Source organism: Labrus bergylta, chromosome 14 (genome assembly GCF_963930695.1).
Source record: "Labrus bergylta chromosome 14, fLabBer1.1, whole genome shotgun sequence".
Taxonomy (NCBI): Eukaryota; Metazoa; Chordata; class Actinopteri; order Labriformes; family Labridae; genus Labrus; species Labrus bergylta.
The window spans coordinates 20928768-20954517 of record NC_089208.1 but is presented as its reverse complement, the minus strand read 5'-3'; the positions used below and the strand labels follow the sequence as shown (position 1 = coordinate 20954517).

Sequence of the window (25750 nt, the reverse complement as noted above, 5' to 3'; positions counted from 1 at the left end):
GAGCATTCTCAGCTGTGTCTTTTTTTTCCAGCTCTGGCAAGACACGAGTGTGAGCTCCTCTTTTATCCACATCCAACCCTGTCGGTGTAGCTCTAGACCCCAGCAGCAGACACACAGAGGTATTACTCCATTACTAGCCTATTGTGAAACAGGCTGCAGATAATTGCCAGTGATACAGTAATAGGGCACCTTGATCCCTTTAACAGTTGTGAGATCCAGCTGTTTGAAAATCATCCTGCTAATTTTCACTCCGCCAGCTTCCTCCTGTCATTGTGTTTGGAGTGGGATTTGGTTAAATCTCCGGCTTGATTAAATTATTCCATTTGGTAGCAGTTGTTTCTCATCCCTCACTAGATTTAAATGACCGCCCGCCATGGCAGTGGAACTGGGTGCCTGCAATGGATTGTTTTCAAAACATGACTCACTTGAATGATTAAAGAGAGATTTCAATCCAGTGAGTCGGTTGCTTAATTAGGAGGAAATTTCGTGTTCTAATTTTGAACTAACCACATTGCTTTGGCGAGTTTTACAATAATCCATCTGCCGGGCATCTGTCTTGTTTTAGGATCCAAGTGTGCTTTATTCCAGCAGCTTGGGTAGAACCATTAAATACTGGGTATGGAGGAGACACCTGTTAATGGCTGACAAGAGGATAACAAAAGCATGTGGATCGGAGTAACCTGATGGTTATAAGGTCTTAGATGACCTTTGATGGATATTCTTCCCTTCACCGTTTCAAATCCTTTCTATCACATCCAACAGAAGAGAGCAGGCTTTGGTCAATCATGTGATTGATGTTTTGGAGAGTGACATACCTCATCCTCAACAACCTTGAAAAAGTAGTTTAGAAAATGGATAAAAGGATGAATATTTTACCGCGTTCATTTAATCCCCTTAAAATACACATGTCCTATTTTAACCGTGCACAAGTTTAAGTGTGGGAAATGAATCCTATTTTAGGCTGTCTCTGCTTGTTAAAGGTCTTCAAAATGTTTATACAGAGTGACAGTTTCAACCCAGGACTGCAGTTTTTCTACGTCTGCATCAGATATAAAGTATTCTGGGAAAATGTCGGATATATTCAAGCTTTAAAAGTCAAAACTTTTTAATAACTAACTCTCTTGCAAGTCATTCAAGTGTATCAGGTTTGATCTTGCTGACATCACAGTAGCCTTTCTTAGGGTTAAAGTATGATTTTAAAGCTGCATTACAAAACACTTGAGTAATTAGAAGTGATGTCAGACACAGTCTTTGGTGACGTATTTAATACAGTGTTTTAGTGTTACCTCACCCTTGACACAAAATAACACATCACCAACACTGATGAACACCTAATTTATATGAAAAACAAAAGCAAAGGTAGTTTATGGTCAAATCTTACATTCTGTCTGTTGGTACATTTAGTGTCTGTACTTTTTAATCACAAATCTTGCCTCCAAAGATGGAAGAGACGGAAACATACAGTATATGCAACACGCTAAAGCCAACCACAGGGAAAGCCACAAACAAGCCGTGGATAATGTGCGCGTTCACATGCTTTAGCATTATAAGAGGAAAGGGTCCTCACTGTGTGCTTTTCTAAAGAGAAAATGGTTCCCCTGATGAGAGAGGGGGAGGCGGGGGAGCGACCGGCAAATCAGAGCCAGAGCAAGTACTCAATGTGCAAATGCAGCCTTGAGGAGTTTGTGTAAGCCCCGAAAAATGGAGAATGAGTGCCCTCTGCTGGTCAAACTGTTGCTTTCTTGACCTGAGAGTAAAGTCTTCACATCACCACCACCCACAAACAAAAAAACAAAAACATACAATTCATTAAAAAAAACAAAAAAAAACCAGCAAACAAACAACAAAAAAAACAAGACCGTCGAGACCATTTTCAGAAAGCATTTTTAAATTCATTTTATTATTTTATAGCTGATTTACAACAAGCGCTTCACTGAACTGGAACATTTTATTTTGCTTGATATTGTCATTGTTAAATATATTTTTCTGCATCAGTTGACTCTGTTGTAACTTTGTAATCAGTCTTTTCTGTAAAAATTCATATATTTTATAAGGAATATCACACTATGATACGGATGGCTGAGAGAGAGAGAGAGATTAAGAAATACATTGAACCCTCAAATAAAGAAATTGAAAACATATTACTCCATTCATGGATGTGTTGTCATGTGTTGTTTCTGTGGTTCTCTCCATGTGTAAATGTAAATGGATGTGCTGATATCTTTTGTGTGTCTGAGAGAGTGTGTGTGTGTGTGTGTGTGTCTGTGTGCAGATGTTGTTTTTCTGTGTTTGAGCGGTTATACTGGGCTGTGGCTCGGATGGATTCTGTACTTGCATCAGTTCAGCAGTGTGCACGTCTGAACCTCAAGCCACACAGCACTCCAACATCTCACCATTTATATTTACAGCATTCCTGGCCGAGACCCGAAAGCTCTCTCGATGTGGAAAAATAAAATACAGAAAATATACAGACTTGAGATGGAACCGGTGACAGTTCTAAATAAATAATACAAACTGAAATTGATACTTGTCATTCACAAGCGTTCCCACCTTGAGAAGCATGTGAGCAAAAAGGAAACGTACAATAAATATGAATGGTCACTTCCATCAACACTTCCACCTTGACTCTTATAATTCAAATTATAAGTAAATACAAACACATGCTTTGAAAACCTTGTGAATTCTTTTGCTTTAGCTCATCACTATCTTGTTGATACCTGTAGCATAAAATGCCGTCAGTGCAAACTTTATAAATACTGTTTTAATCTTTGACACACAAGTAAAACCATCTTCATTGCATAACATCATAGCAGTATTGCACTACGTCTCCCCGTATGTGTCTCACTCTCTCGCTCTCACACACACATACACACACACACACCGCCCATTTATGTATTATACATTATCACCAGCAGTAGATGCTATAAAGGATAGATTTTTTTTTCATATAGTATCATTTATATTTCAGACTTTCGTTACACACACACGCACACACACAAACAGCAAACACACAGTCGCACACACACAGCTGTATTGTACACGTGTTTCAGTTCAACGTACACCAGAACAGGTCATGTATGTCAGTTGAAAGCTGTGAGGTCCGCTTTACATCGGTGTGACCGCTTCAGTTATTTCTGTGTAGCTTTTTGCTGCAACAATAAAATGGGAATGTGAGTAAATTCAACAACCAAGCTGCAATATTACCCAAAGAAATCCATGGAATATTGTCTGGGGATGTTGATTTTTACAGACTTAGTCCCTTTAGAAATCGTTATAAAAAAGATATATATATATATTTATATTCCTATTTATATTTATATCTATATATATAGGCATTTTATTTGTTCAACATGACTTAGCTTTAACTGGTGCGGACACAAGAGGGAGAAAGAAGCAGAGAAAAAGTGGAAGAGAGAGAATAAAAGAAGACCTAATCCTCCAGTACAGAGGAGTTTCCACACATATGCGCACACACGAGACCCACGTGCACATACACGCACCAGACACGCAAGCACACACAGACACACACACACACACACGCGCGCGCAATGGCTTCTTTTTTGTTTGTTTTTTTGTTACTGCGGCCGGTGGAAACAGTGTGTACGTCTGCGGCTGAGGGATTCTTCTGGAAGAGTGATCAGTGAGTTCTGCTGTTTGTGCCTAGAGAGAGAACATTCATTCTGAATGCTGACAAGCAGCTCAGAACATCCAGTCCCTCCTTCTGTACAGGAGTGTGCTAGGTTACAGCAGAGGTTACAACTCTACATATATGTGTGTGTGTGTGTGTGTGTGTGTGTGTGTGTGTGTGTGTGTGTGTGGGGGTGCGTGAGTGTGTGCATAAGAGAGCAGAGGCCAAAGTGTCGGAGCATCTACTGTGCTCAGGACCGGCCTCTCATGACCATTTCTCATGAATGTGTCTCACTTCTTTTCTTCCTTCATGCTAAAAAATAAAACTTCTCCACTATATGAAGGTGGAGAAGGAGAACCCACCCAAATGATTCGCCTTTTCTTTTCTTTTTCTTTTTCTTTTTTTTTTTGTCAGATTTTCCCCCTTGTTTTCACTCCCGTCACCATTGTCTTTGAGGATGCATGCACAAATTCAGCATATGAGTTTTTATCATTATAATTATTTAAACTGCCTCTAAATAATGCCTGGCGATATTCAACATGAGTGATTGAGCAAATGTCAGTCTCCATCGCTGAGGTGATCTCACTCAAAAAGGTCTTACTACTGAGAAATGAATCCGCGTCAAAAGGGACTCGGCGGGATCTGGGAACGCCTCTTTCTCGGTCTTCCTCCGTCCCTGTCCTGAAACAAGGCAGCGCTGACAGGAGGAGGAGGAGGATGAGGAGAGAAAGCCAGGAGGTGATATAAAAAGAGGGGCCAGAGTCTTTTGCGGCACCTCCATGTCAGACATAAGTGGCTGGAGGTGTTCAAGAAAGACATGAGACTCGAAAAGGGCTGAGGAGGGTGAGGTGGTTTTATATTACCTCCGCTCACCCTCTTTCTAGCCCTGTTAAGGTATAAGATATATCAAGGCTTGTTGAGATCCAGGTGAGATGGACTGCAGTTCACACTTTGCATTAGAAAGCATCTGGGATCCTTCAAATAATAGCAGAAGATTGGATTTTGATCGGTCCAAAAGAAAAGTACACACAAAGTTGAGTGGCAGAGCTAAAACCGCTTTGTTAAGGACATTTGCGTCCTCAGTGTTTAAGCAGTAACAGATGTATTTAAAGCTGTCCTCGAAGCCAAGATGCATTTTAATGCCAAGTGTGAACTGGGCCTCAACACTCAATCCTGGCTCATTAAAGTGGAACATTAATTAAGTCTTTCTCTCAGTCTCTTTCTGTCTAATTACTGCGTTCACATCCGTCTCAGAGTCTCTGTTTTGTTACCCTTCTTTTCCTCGCTGTGTCACTTCCCGTGTTTGTCTCTGTGTTTGTCTTAGTATGTATTAGTCTCTCTGTGTCATTCCCAGTGATTGCCTAAGCACTGACTTTGCTGGAGGACAGACAGGCAGGCAGGCGAGGCTGGCTCCGCTGTGAGGGTGAAGGGTGGTGTGTCAGTCGGTGGTTGTGAGGAGGAAAGGGAGGGGGTGGGGTTGGCGGGCGCAGCATCACAGCCTCTCCCGAGTGGGGATCCAGATGTAAGGCCCTGATTGCTCCTCGATCACTGTCTTTACTTTGTGATAGACCTCTTCAAAGCTGTCCCCTTCCACGACAGCTGCAGGATGGCAAGAACACAATGAGAAAACAAGAAAACAACAAAGAAGCAAAGACCAAATGACACAGAGAAAGGAAAAAAAAAAGAATAACAAGAGAGACAAAAGGGAGTTTGTTTTCTTTCTGATGTGTTTGCAAGTAAATGTGAGCAATAATAAATTATGAATCCAATTTAATTATATGCATACATTTACAGTATTGTGTGAATCACAGTGTTAACAAAAGGCAAAGCCATCCATTATGTATGTATTTCTGCAAACTCGCCCACATATTTACTCAGCCTCACACGGCAGTTGAATAAATGTCACGAATGACAGCTGTTCCCCATTTGTTTTAAATTGTAGACATCACTAGATTTGTGAGGAAGCCAGACATTCATATTCAGTAGACTGCTGAGATTTGCCCTAAAAGTGTCTCTTAAATGTTAAAATGCCCCAAGTCCTCCCAGAAGGCATTTCTTTTTCTTTCTTAACTAATGCAGCCAGAACATGGAAAAGTTGAGTTTGTCTTTGTGCAGAGGGGCCTGTTTGATCTTTTGTTATCTGTTTAAGACATGAAATGCAAAAAAAAAGAAAAAAAAAGAGAAGATGTGAATTAAAACACGTTTACAACAACCAAGCACCAGTGGTTTGCTGAAAATGTTGACGTGTTTCTTAAATCTATAATCATAAAATCAAGGCTTATTACGATAAGCTCTTCATATCAAATAGATTCAATATGCAGAGGATTGATTAACCATGTGTATCAGCTCAGGTTTTTCATCTGGTGCTGCCATAAACCAAACCCAAATCCAGCTGGCATGAGAGTAAATGACAGCAGGTTTGCATCCTGCAGACAGTTCCGGATAAAACGCTGCTACTTGCATAAACATAACTTTATTGACACCAACTTTCTGAACTCACCTGAGAAACACTCTAAGAAGTCTTGCTCTAGTTTGAGGGCTCGGTCCATCCCTTTCCTGGCCTGCTCCTCCGTCAGGCGGGTGTTGATCTCTCTGTAAACATCAGCACAGAATCATCAATTATTTAGCACATTCACTTTCTGTGTGCAAACAAAGTATTAGGTTACATACACCCATTTCCTGTTTCAATTAGGGTGGGACATACTAAAGATACGGCTATATTGTTATTAATCATATCTTTAATAATAACTTTATTTGTATAGCACTTTAAAAAAAAAAACAGGGGTTTGACATACATGCAGAGAGAAGAACACAACAACATCAACAAAAGCACCAAACAGCAAAAGAACCCATTCAAAAACCCGAACTAACATATTAACCCATACATCAAGAGAGCTCAAGCAATACAGGAACCCAGCTATAAAAACTGAGACCGAGAGGACCAAAGATGTAAGGAGATATGAGCAATTAAAAGAGATGGAAAAAAAACAAGAAACACAAACAATAAGAGGAGATAACAACAACAGTGGGGGGGGGGGGGTGTGACATCACATAAAAGCTAGTCTCTAAATGTGTGTTTTAGGAGTTGATTTAAAAGAAGTGACTGATTCTGTGCGCCTAATCTCCTCAGGCAGGCCTAGCCAAAGTCGAGGGAGCCTTCGTTTTGAGCCTCCACTTTGTTGTCCTGACTCGCGTGGTACAGGTATCGAATTACTGGTGTAAATATTGATATTTCAATTTTTAAAAAAGTGACACACGAAGCAGATTTTCCTGCCAATTTGCTTCCCATGTCACCACTTCATGACTCCTCACAGTGGTTTTCATAAAATGGATGGGGGGAAATGAATGAATGACATGAATCCTGCATTTAACCCTTCGAGGGAATTTCATAAGCTTCAGTTAATCAGATATCTTGAAGTGTCACTTCATGATTGTCCTGCAATATATGATTTATCACAGAATCCTTGAGATGATCTTTATCAAGGCCCACTTTCTCTATATCGTATTATATCTTGAGTTTCCCTGCAATTCCCACCACTCAAATTCATTCTAATACTATTAAAAAAAGAAACAGTTTTGCAGTACTTACAGGACATTCTCCAGGGATTTTGGCCGGACAAAGATGGCGATGGGATGAAGCTGAGCTGCTTGTAGTCTGCGCACAGCATTGGCTGATACATCCAGGATACAGTGTTTCCCCTGCTGCTCGTGCACACATGTAAATAATGAAAGGATAAGGATGACTTGTTATCAACTGTAATTTCAGCTTTGTCTTGTTTTTCTTGAAAACACTTTGTAAGATATGCTGACGTAATTAATGCCTTGATGTGTCTAATAATATTAGATAATTTATCGTTTACCCCTCTATTTTCACTTTTATAAAGTTCTTATCTTTTCAATTGATCAAGTTCGGTTTGTATTTTGTGGTTATCTAATACTTTTTTCAATGATTTAAAAGATCCTACAGGATTGATTTTTCTTTTTATCAGCAGCAGTAACCGTAGGAAACACCAGTCAGTAAGGCAGCTAATCATGAGGGGTCGTGGCGTACTGCTTACGTTTTCTTAAATAGATTAAGTTTCTATTTTTTTTACAGAAACACAGCTGAAATTCCATGCATTGTTAATCACTGATCAATTAGATGACTTTTTTTTGCTTTATTGCATAACTTAAGTACGGATCATTACTTATCAGAAAATGCAAAGCTAATTACAGAAAAAGGATTTAGAAAACCCATATGAAATAACAGTGCGATTAATTCTATAGTATATCCTGGTGAGACGTGTTGCTGTGTACCTGTTCAGCAACCTCCCGGACACTCTGGACACTGGTGCCATACAGGTGACTGTTGTACTGGCCGGCCTCGATGAACCGATGGCTCTGGATATCCTTCTCCATCTGTTCCCGTGACGACACAAAGTGATAGTCCCGCCCATCCACCTCATACTCCCTCTTGGGCCGCGTTGTGTCTGTCAGGCAAAGAACAAAGCAATGAAAGCAGCACTGGCACTGAAACCCCACTTTGAATCTCAAAATCAAAGCAATTACTTCCCTGTATAATGCAGACATCAACCTAAAATGGCTACAGGTGGCAGCGGTGACATCAAATGAAAACCAGCGAGTCTCTATGAGTGACAGCATAATTACTTACGGGGAACACAAGATCCAAACTTATCAGGGAACTCAGACAACAGGTCATCATTTATCCTGTCTTTGACGGGACCCAGAATGATGATGGGCCTCGCATAATGAACTGAAGAGAAAGGGAAAGAGTCAGAGAGGGGAAATAAAATCAAAATGAACTCCAATATGAGATTCTCTATAATGGACTGCTTTATAATCTTACCTTCCACTTGGGTGACAGTTTCATAACTGTGTGAGGTTTTATCTCTCCCTGGGGACAGAACACAGACACATTCAGCCAAGTTTCTCTTTGCTGTTATAATGACAACTAGGTTTTATTGTTTGGCATGTTTGTGTTTATTTGAGAGTGGAGCTGTTCCAATTCCAGTAATTCCAATATTAGTCTCGGAAATACCTCAGCTAATACCTAAAAAAGCTTTACCAGGTATTGTCAAGTAGGACTGTCAACGCTCCAATATGATTATTAACTACGCACCTGAAAAGAATCCACTTTTATTCTACGCTAAAACACTATCACACACATCAAGGATATATAATGTAGTTTCCACAAGCTAATACTGTCTGTATCAGAAAGGTTCTCCAATACAGCCAGTACCCAAGTCTAGTTAATGAAATCGGTATTAAGAAGAAAAATGGCATCAGAAAACCTATATTTCATTTGTTGTAAGATGATGTGGTTATAACAAAAGGAGGGCAAACACATGACTTTGTTTGAGGTGATACCTGCTGTGGACTACAGTCCAGAGGAAATATCAACAACTGCTTGTGTTCACATTTGGCAGTGTGTCTAATGTCCACAAACTGGCAGTGAGGTTAAAAGTTAGAGACAGCGCTGCTCTGTGGCTGCAGATATTGGCAGTTACTGGAGGCACTGTTACTCGCACCTTCAGCTGAGTGATTCATCCTCTCATGAATACACATAACAGGATCCCACAGAGTGTGTCTGGTTACCATGCAGACACATAAACATTTACATGAAGTCTATGTAAATAAGATATTTGTGCATGGCAGCAAATTATGTTCCAGTGCTGTAGTGTCAATGCCAAGTACTACAGTGTTAATTCTAATCTGTTAAAGTCAGTAACATTTGTAAATGTCAGCCTGCAGTGTCAATACACAGAGCATTTATGCTTCATACTAATTACCCTGAGTGCTCAGGCTGTCCCGACCATGGTCCTGCAAACAGAAAGAGAGCAGAGATTTACACACTGGCAGGCAGTTAAAGAGAGAAACCCATGTTCAGAAAACGTCAGTGAAGGAACGTACCCTCTCTTTGGTGTTAACACGAGACCACTCTTTCCTTTCAACCCTGTTAAGGTGAGGATGTATAAAAAAAAACATTTTGAAGACAAGGCTATACGCTTTTTAATTTTGCTTTCTTCTTTAATCAAGGACTTTGGAAACTTTTGAAATACAATGAAAGGTGAGTCATCCCACCCACACTCACAGTGTCATGTCTGACCTTTGCTTGCTAGGGATGAAGCCGACCTCTTCAGCCTCGTTCTGGGGGCTGACCTTACGGGCCTGCCACCACTCCTCGTCTCCACAGTCCAACACATGCAGCACATCCCCAAACTTGAATCCAAGTGCCTGACTGAGGAAGCCACAGTCTGCAGTCTTATCATAGTCAAAAAGGGCCCTGACAGATGAAAGAATTAGAAACAGTCAATAAATAATTTATTTTTAAAAGAATTCCACACTTAAAACAGATTAAAAAAACATCATACTGTAACTACCTTTACAGTGCTTCTTGAAGCATAAGTTACTTAGGTAAGAGACAGTGCTAAATACATGAAAGCATTTGTTGAAGGTTGCCCTAATTTAAAAGCTAAGGGTGTAATTTGAATGATTGCACAAACAGTTCTGACCTTATATTGAAGATACCTTTGTTTCTGAAATAAAAGACTAGTTGCAAGCAGACAGATGTAATGTGGCAATTAATCTGACACATTGAGAGAAACCCAGGGAAAAGGCAAAAGCTTTTTCATTAGATAAAAGAAAACCTGAGCAAAGGGCATTCTGCAACATTACTTTTGATGCAGTACTGTTTCTAGCCAGCAGTGGCAGCACTGAGCACTGTGCATGAGTGCAGAGCCGCTGAGCGAAGAAGAGATACCGCGCCATCTACAATTTGGTACCATCTTTTAAAAAACGTCATGACTGCACCCGCGTTTAATTGGCGTGTGTCGCGGTTTGATAACTACTTTGGCACAAACGCCAACAATACAGTCAAACCGTTGCAATGAATACCTGTAACAGGCGCTCATGATGTTCAACCAATCAGAGACCATGACAGGAGAGTTAACATTTTGTACGGAAACACAAACTGCAATAGGGACAGCCTTCGAAACCATTGACTGTATTTATACAATTTTAACAGTATATTTGGGACCCAAATGTCAGAAGAAATAACTCCGAGCGAAGCAATGATAACATTATTGTTCAAGGCGGACAAGTGCGTTGCGGCCAGTAACCATGGTAACGGTCGGTAGGTCGAGGCTGTGTGGTGGCGGTAACGGTCGGTATGTCGCTGATAATGTCATGAACAGTCTTTTTTGGAAATTAAAATTAAAAAGACAACAATGGGGACGGAACCATCGACTGTAAATATTACTGAGGCCACAGAAGAAGCTGGATGGACATGGCAGGTACTTAAAAAAAGTGGCGGGAGTTTTGGAGGGAAGGTAAAAACAAAATGGCAGCGGAAAACAAACCAGTCGGATTACATAAACATATTTCATGTATTAAACTCTGTGTTGGCACGACATGAGCTGTGTTGTATTGTGCACCCCTAACAGATGTACCAAAACCAGAGGGAATATTATGACTCAAAAGAAAAACTTCCCCTGAACCCGGAGGAGACATTCAACACAGAAAATCAAGTGAGAAGTTCATCCAAAGGTAAGAACCATATTCTGTGTAACGGTTTTTTTGTTGGACATTTTCTCATTTTGTCAGTTTTTGTTTTGATATTGTTGGACATTATTGTTGTTAGCATCACTTTAAGAGAGTTTTCATAAACTCAACACTACTAACTCACAGCATCACAAACTCTGCTGGGTGATTGGTCTGATTGGTTGATGGTTTGAGTGGTGTTTTCTCTTTGGCATTGTAGTTGTTTATATGTAGTGGAGCTGTTCATGGTGCTGAAACATTGTTGATATACTGAGTGACTAATGTCACTGTTTTTGTACATTGGCGTCATACCTGCTTATGTTGTCTCTCAGCTTGAAAATGAGGCATGATGAAAACTTGCGCTTGTATAACAAGCACAGAATCTCTGCTTGTAAACTGTGTGGTGAAGCGCTTAACAGAACGACAGTATTTTATACAGCGTGTAAGAAATCTAAATTGGGTGTACATTGCTCAAAATATTGATGTACTGTGCTGTGCACTTACTCATTCAGAGAAAGTCATAGTTAATAAATGTGTTCTACTGGTGTTTCCAGTATCTTGTGAGTGAAATGAATTTCTTGAATATGCTAGGTAGACAAAAGCTATACACTCAAGTACCTGGCGTCTTTAGTCTTTGTCAGTCTGTGCAACCAAGCAGTTTAGTTCTCGCATATACTTAGCATAAATATTTTTCTACATTTTGCACTTTTTAAATGTAAATATTTGGTGTGTGGTCACTGGGGTTTTTGGGGTTCGAACCATGCTTGCAATAACCTCAGTTTGTTTGTTGAGCAAACTACAAATAGTACTATTATGATGCTAATTCTTCTATTAAGTGTGACACCTGATGTAGAAGCCTCTCTTTGGGTTGCTCCTTAGCGTTGTGGTCCCAGAGCCCATGCTGCTGTTCATCAGCTGTTCTCTCAAGTCATGAATCTTGGCCTCAAAACGGCTGTACTCTGAAACAGAGAAATAGAAACACATTAAGTGCTTGGAAGTGAGAAGGAAGCTTCAATCCAATTTAAAACAACAGTATGTCATTTTTAGAGATGCACTGAACCACTTTTTTTCAGTTTCGATCCGATACATGTTTACTGATTCCGGATTCCCATATTTCGACATCATAACTAATAATGTTACTGTTGTCGTTGGTAGTATGTGTAAGGCTACACAAAGCTGTAGTAAACCCAGCATTGCATTGCATTGTGCTGGCTTCACACACAAACATTTTAATACGTGATATCTAACGCTCGTGTGCTAGGACACGGTGTACGTTAATCTTGTTTTGGAAGAAAACATAGCTAGTTTTTCCTTACCATCGGGCCTGTACTGAGCGATGATGGTCACTGTCTGTCCGGCGTTCTTCAGTGCTGCCGCTGCTTGTTCATGTGTGGCCATACGCAGGTCCACGCCATTCACCTGACACAGCATAAAAGCATTACCTACTAAAACTGAAAAAAGCACTTAATGCCTCTTTGAGCGTATTAATGTGTGTGTGACAGCTTTATGAAGTTAAAAGATGCTTTACACTGAGGATCTGATCGCCCTTGTGCAGCTCTCCGCTGAGGTCAGCTGGTCCCCCTGCCAGAATGAAAGAGATAAAGATTCCTTCTCCATCCTCTCCTCCAACAATGTTAAATCCCAAACCTGTGGAGCCTCTGTGAATCAAAACTCTGCGAGGATCCCTGGACAAAAGATGGAGGAGAGATTATTAATACAACAGTCATGGCATCAGTAATACTACACACTTTACAAAGTTATTGCATACTAACACAAATACCGTTAATCCTACTGCTACAAATATAATTCTGATGATAAAAATCTGTATATATTGTATTAGGATTATTGCTCACCTGGGGATGTCATCATCTCCCATCATGCCATGAAGAACAGGAGAAAATCGACTAGGTGAGGTGGGAGTTAGGGCTTGTGGGTAATCTGATCCTAGATAGTTGGGGTGACTGAGTTCAGTGTCCATATGAGAATATGCTGAAAAGAAAAACATAGAACCATGAGTTATAACTTAAATGCATTTCCCAAGGAATGTAATGATTTAACACATCTTAAACATGACTTTTCAGCCAAAATGAAAATATTCCTCAATTGCATTTGAAAAAAAAAGAAAAATATATATATATATATTTTTTTAATGTTTAGTTTGAGTTGCTTCAAGGACAGACTTTTAACAAGCAGTTTTTGGGTCAAGGGAAAGTCTAGTGGGTTTGTGAGGAGTAAAACCTTGAATTTGTTCACCATAGCTTTGAATTATATCAGACCTAGTCATCTTCAGTAGTTAAGAAAGATGGCATGATCGCAACTCTATTTTTAGCCACTGCTCAAAATATGAAATTCTCCCTTGTTGTGTTTTCTACTTTAAATTCATCATTAAAAGCAGTAAGGATATGGTCTTATTTTAAGCCAGGTGTAGATATAATTCAGAATAAAAATGAACACTGATGAAATATTTTTTCCACTGAAAACAGCTTACTGCTGGTGAGGTCTGGGGGGTTGTAGGAGTTGGTCAGGTACAAGTTGTTGGGCTTGGCCACCCTGAGGTACACCACCTCGGCTGTGTTCTTCAGCGCCCCCACTGCATCCTCATGCATCACGTCCTCCAGACACACGTTGTTAACCTGTTATTTGAGACAAGCGGAGAAACGCATCAGGATCTCCTACAGCATACTACGAAGCTCTAAATGTCAACCCTGGATCCCGCCCCCCTAACTAACACATTTGTATTTATATTTTTGATAAATGTGAACGTATCAAAGATGGGATGGGGATCAACTTGACTGGATCATGAATTATTTCCTTACTCTAGATATATAAGATAAATTGCTTAGCATTTTCTGTATTGTTTATATTGCATACTTGAACAACATTACCTAAAATCTTTCAATACAATAATTATGTTGTAAACAAATATATCTAATGTCTTCCAGTAATAATTAGCTCAGCTAAAAAAATAAAATAACAAAGTAACAAAACGAGCATTGTGCCACATGATTGATCAATATTTTGTTGTTAAATGTATTTATTTGCGTATTCATAAATGAGCACAAACATTTTGCCATGTTCCATATTAACTTTTAGAGGTGAAGCATTTGCTCAGGCACCATTTAGTAGAAACAAAGCACCATTTTGAGGTTGCTGGTGTTGAGCACACCATCAGCTGCTTTGTAAAACTCTCTGTTCTCCAGCAGATGGCAATATTGGCTGCTTAAGTATCCTTGCAGCGATACTACAGCTTAACATTTATCCCATCCTACACATCTATTACCATTTTAATTAAAGTAATTTAAGGCGATGAAAATTACAGCTATAATTTTTGGCTCTTGATACATCAATGCTGCTAATATACGCAAAATGTGTAAGTGTGTAAATGTCTGTCTGTGTGCTTAAATTGTATGTGTATGTGTGGGCATGTAGATATGCAACAATTATTACATTTGAATGACCAACTGCTAAGATCTTGTCCCCAATCTGCAGACGACCATCTTTATGAGCAGCGCCACCTTCAATGATCTTGGTGACATAGATACTGTTATCTCCTGGTATATGCTGGTTACCCACCCCTCCAGCAATGCTGAAACCTAATCCTGTAAAAGGGAGTCATGAGAAAGGCAGAGAGTGAGCAAAGAGGGTATGGGTTAACACAGAGCAGATTTGTTAAATCCAGAGGGGCAAAGCTTAGCTGGGTATAAAGAATTCCTAAGCCCACACAGAAAGCGGTTATGCTGTACACCGATCCACACTTCCACATACCTTTAGGCCCTTTGATGAGTTTGATTTCAGCGACTTTCTCTGCTGCTGGTTTTCTGCGGAGAACATAAAGGCGTACGATAGCACCAGCCTCCTTAAGAGCCTCAACAGCTTGGCTGTGTGTCACCTCTCTTACGTCAACATCATTCACAAATAGGATGCAGTCGTTCACACTAAGAATAAAGAGAGGGGGAGAGGGAAAATACAGCATGTAACTTTTGTTTTGCTAAATACATTGAGTGTTATCCTCTCCAAGAGGGGTCAGTAAATCTTCAGCTTAAGCTGTATTTGGCATCAGTTACAATGGACATCAGACATCTGGCCTTTGCCCCTCCTATCACTGTTTAATATTAAAGTTGGTATTAACACCTCTCCTATTGATCTAGCAGGAGGGTGCGCTGCAGTACAGTTCTTTTTGTGTGAACTCTTTAGAAAATTGATGAGGAATCGATCCTTGAAGTGATAGAGTAGCCTGTGTGTTAATGAAAAACTGAGTTCCAAAAAATTAGATTTTGAGGGAATAGCTATTTTCAGTAATACAGATTGTCCCTTGAAAGGCCTAAACTCTCCACTTATCTCTGTTCTATTAACCTGTTTAAAACAGATTTTCTGGACAAGAAAATTGAAGTGTACAACATTTTTAAGGGCTGCAAAAGTATAGCTTTCTTATCTTTGTGTCACTAACTTCTCCTGCTTCCAACATTGCCAGCTAATGACGCTTTCACGCTTTCAGGTGAATGGCAGATGTGAGATCAGTTTTATTGTCTTATTGTTGCTGTTAGTTATGGTGATCTTCAACATGTGCCTTTTTTTTATTTCTGTTCACTGCTGACACTAACATTTGATTCAGTTCATTGATGACTTAAGTGAATGTTCATTATGTTTGTGACTTTCTATATCAAATACATTCAGATTATAGCCTCTATTTCTTGCTCTACATTTATATTTTCTCTGTCCCTTTCTTTGTTTTTCCACTCTCTATATTTAATGAGCTGGCTGAGGCTCTTCATTTTGTTAGTTTAAAAACAAGTCAGATTTGCAACAGCTTTTATGACCTATTGATCTCATTGACTCCAACTTTGAAATCCTTAGGTTCTCTTTCCAGTGTCAGGTTAATGCTCCTCCACAGTTCATCTCCAGTTTCCATCAACCAGTCCCCAGAGGTTCTTCCACCGACCTGAGCAGCAGTCCTGCTCCAAATCAAATCTATACAGATTTTGTATCATTGCTCTTTTCCCCTCGACCACTACCAACAAATAAAGGAATATACCTTCACAGCATGACTACCCTTTTAACTAGGACACTTCAATGTGGTCTTTTTTTTAACAATTACTAATTTTCCCCCCCAAATTTTCATTTTGCACACACCATCCAAAACATCCAAAAGTGGCTGCAGACCATCAAAAAAGCATGCATTTTACATCAGTGAATAAACAGGTTCTGTAAGGCTTTCACGGAGAAACAAGATTCTTTGTATTTCCTCAACATACTTGGGTTATGTTGCCCTCAGCAGACAGTAAAGGCTAAAGAAAAAACCTCTGCATTCAGGCATATGTAAGTGTTTTCTCCAGGCCTGCTTTAGACTCAGCAGTCTTTCCAGATGGACATTTATAGGTCAACTGTAAAGAAGAGGAAGGGAAGGACGCCTATGTTGCTGCTCAACCCTATAACTCATTTGAAAAAAAAAATCCAGGGAAAAAGCACATAGCGTCTATTTATTTTCCTACCCTGAATTTCCTACTAATTCAGGTTTTTTCTTTTTTTTGTATTTAAGACAATTATTATCATCTTACATCATGTTTTGATACTAATGTAGCCTCGACCTATCAAATCTTTGCTGTGAGATCAGTAAGTTTTATTCACTGCTGCTAAACCTGGTGAACACAACTTTAATGTGCTATATGTTTACAGTTGGTCCTCTTATATCATATAAAACCTGCACAATGAATGCAATGAATTGCTTAGACCTGATAAAAAGGTTGAGGATATTTTTTCCGTTAAGGCATTCAGGTCTTGAATCTTAAAAGCAGGTTCTTTCTGATGCAACTTTGATGTCGAACAGGTTTGACACTTAATAGGCTGTAGTTGTGTAGAACAATACTTTGGACTTAAAATGAAGAGTTTGTTCGTGTACTCTTAAGTGTGTTTGCTTGTAGCAGGTTGTCTGGTTGTCTCTATCCCTGAATATGAAAGTAAATGTGCAGGAAGGTTGTGCTAGTTCTAGTGTAAGAGCAGGATTTGAAGTCTACCTTGCCTGGTATTCCTGAAGGTTCTTGTTCGAATAAGCATTAATGAATGCATTTGCAGGCTGGTGGGTTGTTTATTGTAGATCCTTGTGTGTGCAGATTTACCTGAGCCGTCCATCCTGAGCTGCGGCTCCTCCAGGTATGATTTTGGTGATGAAGATGCTGGGGTCGTCTCCCACATGGGGGTTATCTGTTCCTCCTGCTATGCTGAAGCCAAGGCCTGAGTTACCCTGCAGGAGTAAATATTTTAAACAAGGCATTATTATTCACATCAAAGTTATTCAGTGTGGTAGAAATTGAACGAGAGCTGTAAAATGTCTTGAATCACACATAGAAAAGAAACAAAAACGTTTTCTCACACTCACTCTCTCCAGTGTGATCTCCTCATACTCGATTTCCCCTTCTGTTCCATTTACCTGTCAGAAGACGTAGTTTAGTGTCGTCGGTAAAATATTGTTCAATCATTCAGATACCAGTTTTACTTTTGTACAAATTAACAATACAAGCCAATATAATGAATCAACTGACGTGTATGTCCAGAAATTACTCTGCTAAATTTGATCCAAAATGAACCTTCCTACTCTTTTACAAACTGTATGTGTGTACCATTGTGGTACCTGCAGGTAGTTAATCAACTATTCTTCTTCTTTTAAATTCATCTTCTGGCTGTAAAACTTTGCTTCACATCAGTTTTTTACTTCTACAATTAAGCGAGTCTCTGAGGAAGAGGAATTTAAAGAATCCAGGCTTCACTGTTTTTGGTGCTGACCTAGAAAACAACTTAACTTATTGCTGTAATGGTGCAAAAACACTCCTCTGTTGATGTAAGACTTACTCTGAGAAGCCTCATTCTCTCATCTTTTGCAGTTTCGTGAAAGAATATTCAAGGTTTAAAGAAATAAGAATCTAATTGTTTCATTTGTGTTAAATGTAAAAAAAAAAAAAAAAAAGATGGAATCCCAATTTTAATTAAAAATAAATAAATGAATGACTGTTATTATTCAGACTGAAACCATGGGCAAAGACGTACCTGGATGCTTTGGAAATGAATGGAATTACTTACAATACAGACTGAATATACTGTAGGCTGTTCTGTTAGTTCTGTGATTAAGTCTAACATAATAACACAATAAAAGACAGATTAAACATAATCCTTACATATGGGGAGCCATCGAGTGTGTCAGTGTTCACCACCACTGGAGGAGTATTTCCCTGGAGGCAGAGAGAGAATAAACATTATTAAGAAATGATGGCAGAAACACAAAGATGAGGCAGCTCCTGGATGAGTTCTCAGTATATTCCTGAAATGTTCAGTAGCAGCCAAGAGCCATTTTAGCTCTCCACCATGATAATACTGTTCTCATTCTGCTATGGTTGTCACTATGTTGATGGATAAAGCTCTGCTGGAGAGCCATTTGTTATTTTTTCTCCCAAGATAGAGATACTAATAATTCATGATAGCCCCTGTGTTTTTTTTTTTTCTTCAAACTCTTGTCCTTTGTTTCATCTTGGTGTACTTGTTGGTTTAATTACAAGCTTGAATGTAATAGCCACTGTGGTTTCAAAGATCTGCCTCCTGCCCATCAGTTGTTTCCCAACAAATCTCTCAGTGATTAATGTGTAGACACATTGACAGCTCATGGTGGCAATCGCCCAGCCCACTCAAAGGCTTAATCAGGAAATAAAACTGGGTAACAAGGCAATGACAGACAGAATAGTTGGATACATTTTTTTTTTTTTATCAATGACTGTAATATCAGCATGCATGATAATCAGTATACATGGTACCAGACTTTAAATGCATCCTTTATGGATATCACAGAAAAGCAGATCACATTGTTTTTCAGGATCGTTACACAGAAAAGACTTGAAAGTAAGAGACAGGGAGATAGAGAGGAAGAGGACAGGATTTTGGTTTGGGTAAACTCTTTGGGATTTTTCTCATCTGAAGTGTGACAGTTAACCTCTACACACTGTTCTGATTGCTCTCCTTTTTAATGCAATTTCTCTACAATACATTTTTATGCTTTCAAGGGTTCACTTTCATCATCAAGCTATTTGATGTTGGAAGAAGTAAACACACCACCTACTGTTCTCTTTGGTGAACACAGCCTGATTTCCCCATTGGCACTCCTGTTTTTTTTTTATTTCTGTCACTGTGCTGTGCCATGCTGATTAGCATGGGAAAGACCTCAGCATCAAAAGTGCTTACAGAGCAGCAACCAGCAGCATAAAATCAGCCCGCTGACCTTCACAGTCCCGACAGCTCGGGCACACACAAGTACACACTACACAACCACACAACTGAACGTTTCAGCTTAAAAAAAATAAAATAATTTTCTTTATAATTTTTAAAAACAAATATCAATAGGGGTGGGAATCTCTTATTTACAAAAAGATTCAATACGTTACGCTTCTCTAGAGCTACCAATCTACGATCCAATTCAGGGACGATATATTAAAATACATATATATATATTTTAATATAATAGAGTTGAGAAAAAAATTATAGCCAGTGTAATTTTAAGATAACATGTCCTCATGTTTATTATTATTTCTGTGGAACCAAGAGAATAGCCCTACTGTAAAAATCTGTTTATTATGTAAAGTCTTTACCACACACAACAATGCTAAATTTTGTTACCAACACAAATATCTTAGCTCTTCTGAAGGCTACATCTCACTTTGTGGGCTCAAAGCAGGATAAATAATCTTAATTTGAACTGTCATTATTAAGAGTAATATCAAACGACATGTTGTAAAAACAAATGTAGTTTGATAAGTCCCCCCCATAAAATGATACAGCTTTAATATTGTGCTGAACACAATCTGTGTGCAGCTTAATCGTTTGGCTGTGTGGCTTTAACAGGCTGTGTGGCTGAACAAAACTTTAACGTATATCATTAGCGTTTTCCTAAAGAAATGAAATATAGACTTGGATGTAACAGCAAAGTAGAGATAATATCATCTTAGTGAGGGGAAACACAACACTGATAGAGCTCTTGCCAAAACAAGGGTGAACCTTTGGTTAGCTTCTTTCCCGCGGACACACAAAGTTGGCCTGCTTACTGTTGGACAGGCCAGTTGCCAGTGGTAAGCTTGTGCTAGCGTGAGGTAGCGTGTAGTGTAGGTAACAGCAGTAAATCCTGCAGTGAGTGTGCGGTTCTAGGGGCGATGGGCCCAGGATGAATGTTGTGTTAACAAACTGCGATGAACAATGACTCCACCTCTAAATTAATTGTCTAGTGACAAAAATCATATTTATAGCCAGCAGAAATGTAAGCGGGGAGAGCAGGCACTCGATCTGCTTCATGCACGTGTACCTGCATTCACCCGCCTGGTCTGAGGCTCATAACACAGTCTGTGCATGTTCACATCCCTCTCTGTCTGAGAGACAGTTTTTACTGAAAGATTACAAAAATGCCAATAATATTGACATTTACCAAGTCAAGCTTAACAATATTGAAAACAACTCTCGGTGTCTTTGCTTATTCTGGTCGGATTAAGTGTGCAAAAAATACTCCACTGCCATCATAGAGGATGGTTTAGCTGGAACTGAATACAAACCAGAGATGGCATATTAGTGAATCTTTAATGCTGCATGTCCTGCAAACCATGCAGCAGAACGAGGAAAGCTGTTAACACAAAAGCCAATCAGTCAATAAACAGCGTAGTCACCTCTACTATGTAATACCCAATGTCAAACTACTGGTATATGTTTCATGAAGGAGATGTTGTGCAATGAGCATTATGAATTACCATTTGAATTGCAAGTCTTCAGCATGCATCTGCTGCTCTTCTGTTAAAGCAAAAGAGACCCATATAGCTAACAGCACAAATGATCCTGACTGCTCCATTTTTAGCACTGTCCAGAGCTGTTCAACAAATGGAAATGAAAAGACTTTTGTGAATGTGAAGTGTTTTGTGACGTGTAGCTGTGATTTTTGTGCGTGGCTGGCGAGCTGCCTCTGTGCTCATGTGTGGGTTTAATTGCAGGATGTGACAGAGGTTAATTTTGCAAATGGCTCACTTATTGGCTCTTCATTGCATCCCACATTTATATCTGCAGAGTGCAGGAATATGTGTTCGCATACTCCTTTGTGAGGGCTCTTGTGATGTGGAGTTGGTGGGTGCCTACAGCTCATGGTTTGGTGGAGCGTGATGATAATGAAAGAAACTATTAGAGGAAAAAACACTATACCTGCAGAAACGTACATTCAGCCTGAGGTTGATTTAATTACTTTACCAGATATGATTACTCAGCCTAACTGTGATTAAACAATCTATTGTAGGCTGCAGCAGCTTGAGCCTTAACCTGAGTTCCCTAATCAGATAAACAGTACCAAAAGTACCTCTTGGTGTATTAAGAAAAAAAAAGGTAATCAAACGTACTCTTCAAGCACCTTTCTGAGCTACTTCACATGACATTTTCTTATAGATTTCTATCACATTTTAAGTACAACCTTAGTTAAAAAAAAAAAAAAAGGGAGAAAAAATGTTTGAAAAGTGCCTACCAGCTTATAATGCCGATGATACTTGGCTTTCCGAACATTGTCGAGGAACCGGCAGCCCATCTTTTTGGCATACCACACGGACATGAACATTCTGATCCAGTAATGAAATATCAATCAGCCTTGATACTTTGTGTAAAACCTGCTCATCTCACAAAATGGCATACACATCCACCAAGAGTGTGCCTAAGAGTTTGAGTGCCCTCTCAGCAGTCCCACAAAAACATTTTTTACATACTGTAGCATTATAGCCATAACAGCCACAACAGAACCTCAGAGCAACCTGATTGCCCCAATTAACAGAGACCTTTTTTAAGCTAACAAAAGCCCTCTCAGCTTTGCTTTGTTCTCCATTCAAATAAAACATAACAACTGAGATAGCATTCTACGGATACAACACGTTTTAAGACATTTAAATAATTCTAGATCCAGAATCACAGAAAGCACCGCTTAATAAGTGTCCTCGTCCTGCTGAGTCGTTTCATAGACTTCATTGCAGAAAGCCCTGCACCATCCTCCAAAACCAAAGCTCCAGTTATAGAAATCACTCATTTTTGAGGAGGCTTGTCCTTATTGAGAAAGAACAGTCCTTTCTTCAGAAATCACCCATTCAGAGTAAAACTGAACAAACAGATCCTTTCATTCCTCGTCAGCTGTGGCAGTGGCTGTGATAGCGGTGCCTCCCTGCTGCTGGTCTGTGCTCAGTGAGAACGCAGTTCATATTTTCTGCTGCTACTGTACTGTACCCCGCCCACCCCCTCCGCTCAGGAAAGTCGAGCGTGTAGGAAAGTTTGATGGCAATTACTTAACTGTCTGCCCTGGCTATGTGAGAGTGGGAGGAATTACACTTTGGCTGAACTTTGAAGGACAAGCAGCTAAAAGTGGCCTGACTTGTCTTAAGGAGCACTTGAAAGTGAGAGGCTGTTGCCAGCTAAACAGTACTGGCAGAAAGCTGGTAGATTGCAGCTTGATATCACATCATTTTTCCTATATTATGTACATTTTCTCCAATACTACATCATTAAGTAGCCTTACCAAGCCACAAAAGTTCTAATGGAAATCAGAAAAAACTGTGAAATATCAAAATGAATCTACATCTTTCTTCTAATGACAGATGGATCAGCAGGCGTGATATATATATATGAGCTCATATACACACACAGACGCTCTCTAAACAGACTTATGTAAGGACATGCTGAAGGACAAGCTGTCAGCTGACGTTCTCATCTTGTCAAATAAAACTCCTCACCCTACCTATCTAATTTTCTCACCCTTAATATTACAAGGCCCTCTCTATCAGTCTCACTCTGCCATTCAGCAAGAACAGCTCTCTCCTCCTTTTTTTTGCATGCGTATATTTTTTTCCTCTGTCTCTCTCTCCCCACTTCTTCCCTAAGGACCTGAGCTGCTGCTGCACTGTAATTACACCGAAGCTGCAGGGACATATTTAAACATTTATTAAAGAAAAGTAAGGAGGACAGAGAGAATAAAGATAGAAACAAGATACCAAGCAGACAAGAGTGCAGAGCAGACAGGGGAAGGGATAATGGAGGACTCTTGGGGAACACTATGGAAAACAGTAATTGTATCCTTACATTAAAAACAACTGCCTTTTTCCCACACTGAAGTGTCAAACACATTAAAGAGGGGTTTTGTCTGAGAAGGATTTGTGGTAAAGGATTACGTATGGTAACAGTTCTATGGTTAGAGAGGAGAGAAAGTGATAGGCATGTTTTATGATTAAAATAGACAGAGTGGAATATAAAATGGGTGTTTGGGTCGTCAGTAAGCTCTTTGTGCCTGCTGGTCTTCACTCCAGGCTTTTCAAGTGAATGATAAATGGCATTTGTGTTGTGTAATGTTTGCAGTTCAGTAACTCTGTTAAAATACATGTACCTTATGCATCAGGAAAAAAACCCAACCTTTTTCCTTTAAATTCTTTTTGAGACAGATCTATGTCAGGTAAAATGTTTGAGCCCTGCCTCCAGGGTACTTAACAGAGTCGCACACACACTGAGGGAAGCCCTCTTTGTTAAATGTATGTGAAATGTGAAAGAGTATCCTGAAAAATAAATTCAGCCAGGCTTAGCTCAATAGTTAGATGCCTCTGGGAAACACTGCAAAGTTAAGGAAATAGCTGCAACAGGGACAGTTCAAGACCTTAAGCTCATTAGCTTTGCAGTAGTTTTCAGAAACAACCCTTTTAAAAACCTCTTTTCTTAACTCTATTATTTATAAAAGGAACCAAAAAAAGAGTCCCTTTCTTGTGCTGGAGATTTAGTTTGCTGCATTGTTTGTATAATATGTCATACAACATAATATATTTGGATCTTTTGTTTGCTGTAAATTGAAGATGAACTCTCAATGCTGTTCACAGCAGATAGAACAGTACACGATGTCATTGCAATTTATGGAACCCCATGATACAAGAAAGACTTACAGTCTCACATAGAGTGGAAGCGATATGAAGTTTAATTAATATGAGCTCTGATCAATATCAAAAGTTCTCTGCAGTGTGCAAGAAATCTGTTGTAATTACACTAAGCTATAAGTTTAAAAATATAATATATGTGATTTGAAGCTAAAGCACCTCTTCGCTAAATCATGTGCATAACCCAAAGACCTTTTCTTACTTTGCCAAACCATTGCAGTGCTTCCAGAGACAATCATACCCATAAATCATTGGGGCCTGGAACAGTACTGGCAAACCCCACACCATTAAAGCAATAAAGAGACAGACTGACGACACCACCTACACCTCAATGACAACCACACAGCGGCGGCTGCAGAGGCACCCACACACGCACTCACGTAATCAGAGGGGTTCCTGCAATGCATCTTGGAGACAATTCATACTTTAACCTAACCAGTGTAGAAAATTGAATCCATTCATATTCAGAATGAAGTTCTTCTGTTTGTGTGTGTGTGTGTGTGTGTGTCTGTGTGTGTGTGTGTGTGTGTGTGTGTGTGTGTGTGTGTGGTGTTAAGACATTGTGCTTCAGTGTGCAGAATGTCCAATGTGTAAACCCCACTGATTATAAGCAGGCACTATTAGAAAGGATGCGTTCAAGGTCGGGGCAAGCAGACAGAGACAAGAAATGACGAATAGTTACAGGAGCAACTACTTGTTCCACAGAGACAGAAAGACTGAGAGCCACATTTTATAGTACACTCCTTGCAATGACACAGTCTTTCTCTTTCAAAATAATTCTTAATTATTCGTGCCATTGATGTCTTTAAATCACAACTTGTTTTTGTTTTTTTCTTAATTTAAAAGGTAATTACTACTTAGCCTTAACTTTTTCTTTGTCATCACATCATTTTCACAACACAGTGCCCAGTAATCCATGGTACATAATGCTCATGCAAGTTGTCTGATTATAATGTTTTTGTTTGTAAAAAGGAGTAGAACCTTCTTTCATTGTCTCAAAAGCCATTGGGCATAGACTAACACTGACACCTACAGGCTTCAGTCAGTCCTGCAAAAAGACCATATCCATCTATCAAACCCTCATGCTTTATTACATATTCCAAATACCACTGTACCTTTAACAGTGAACACACATTATTAATAGTTTCTTTATTACTAATCTCTCCATAAAAGCATTGCAACATTTCCTTGGATATGCATACTTCAGGTTAGGTATTTTACGTTAATGCAGAATATGTTGTTTTGAAAAACTGGAACATAATCCACCGTGTTCAGTGGCATAGGTACAAGAATGCAGCAACACTTGAACATAGCAATATGAATACTTTGCAAAAGGTATTCGACATCACTGTGTGCTGGGAGGATAACAAATAAAAAAACATCAGTTCCAGTTATGTTATTTAAGACCCCAGAAACAGTCATTGAGTGCAGGCGGAACTAATCTGTCAGACAAGGGAGATTTAAATGAGAAAGAGCATGAGCACACTGATATCATCAAACAGATGACCTCATACTTTGGCACTACAGATAGAATGGTTTGAACAGGCAGATGTCTGTCTGCAATTAGACAGCCAAACTTTAAGTGACACCAAATGCAGCAGAGACAAGAAATGAGGACACAATTCAGACTGAT

General features: G+C 39.4%; 1 protein-coding gene across 4 annotated transcripts in view; it reads right to left on the bottom strand.

Annotated features, from left to right (window-relative positions):
* Positions 1 to 1881: 1881 nt before the first annotated feature.
* Positions 1882 to 25750, bottom strand: part of LOC109983543 (disks large homolog 4) — a 44655-nt gene continuing 20786 nt past the window's right edge. For 2 of the 4 annotated variants that reach the window (XM_020633301.3, XM_065963271.1), the window contains 19 exons: positions 18334 to 18387; positions 17541 to 17591; positions 17281 to 17405; positions 14933 to 15102; positions 14615 to 14766; positions 13656 to 13800; positions 13021 to 13156; positions 12696 to 12852; positions 12484 to 12586; positions 12012 to 12126; positions 9735 to 9911; positions 9539 to 9581; positions 9418 to 9448; positions 8475 to 8522; positions 8280 to 8381; positions 7925 to 8097; positions 7218 to 7330; positions 6129 to 6220; positions 1882 to 5227 (listed from right to left, as the gene is read on the bottom strand). In XM_020633301.3, coding sequence (XP_020488957.1) covers positions 5121 to 5227; positions 6129 to 6220; positions 7218 to 7330; positions 7925 to 8097; positions 8280 to 8381; positions 8475 to 8522; positions 9418 to 9448; positions 9539 to 9581; positions 9735 to 9911; positions 12012 to 12126; positions 12484 to 12586; positions 12696 to 12852; positions 13021 to 13156; positions 13656 to 13800; positions 14615 to 14766; positions 14933 to 15102; positions 17281 to 17405; positions 17541 to 17591; positions 18334 to 18387 — 2094 coding nt within the window. In that variant the 3' untranslated portion in view covers positions 1882 to 5120. Of the gene's footprint in view, positions 5228 to 6128; positions 6221 to 7217; positions 7331 to 7924; positions 8098 to 8279; positions 8382 to 8474; positions 8523 to 9417; positions 9449 to 9538; positions 9582 to 9719; positions 9912 to 12011; positions 12127 to 12483; positions 12587 to 12695; positions 12853 to 13020; positions 13157 to 13655; positions 13801 to 14614; positions 14767 to 14932; positions 15103 to 17280; positions 17406 to 17534; positions 17592 to 18333; positions 18388 to 25750 lie in introns of all 4 variants that reach the window. The other 2 variants (XM_020633295.3, XM_020633297.3) reach the window with 2 other exon arrangements.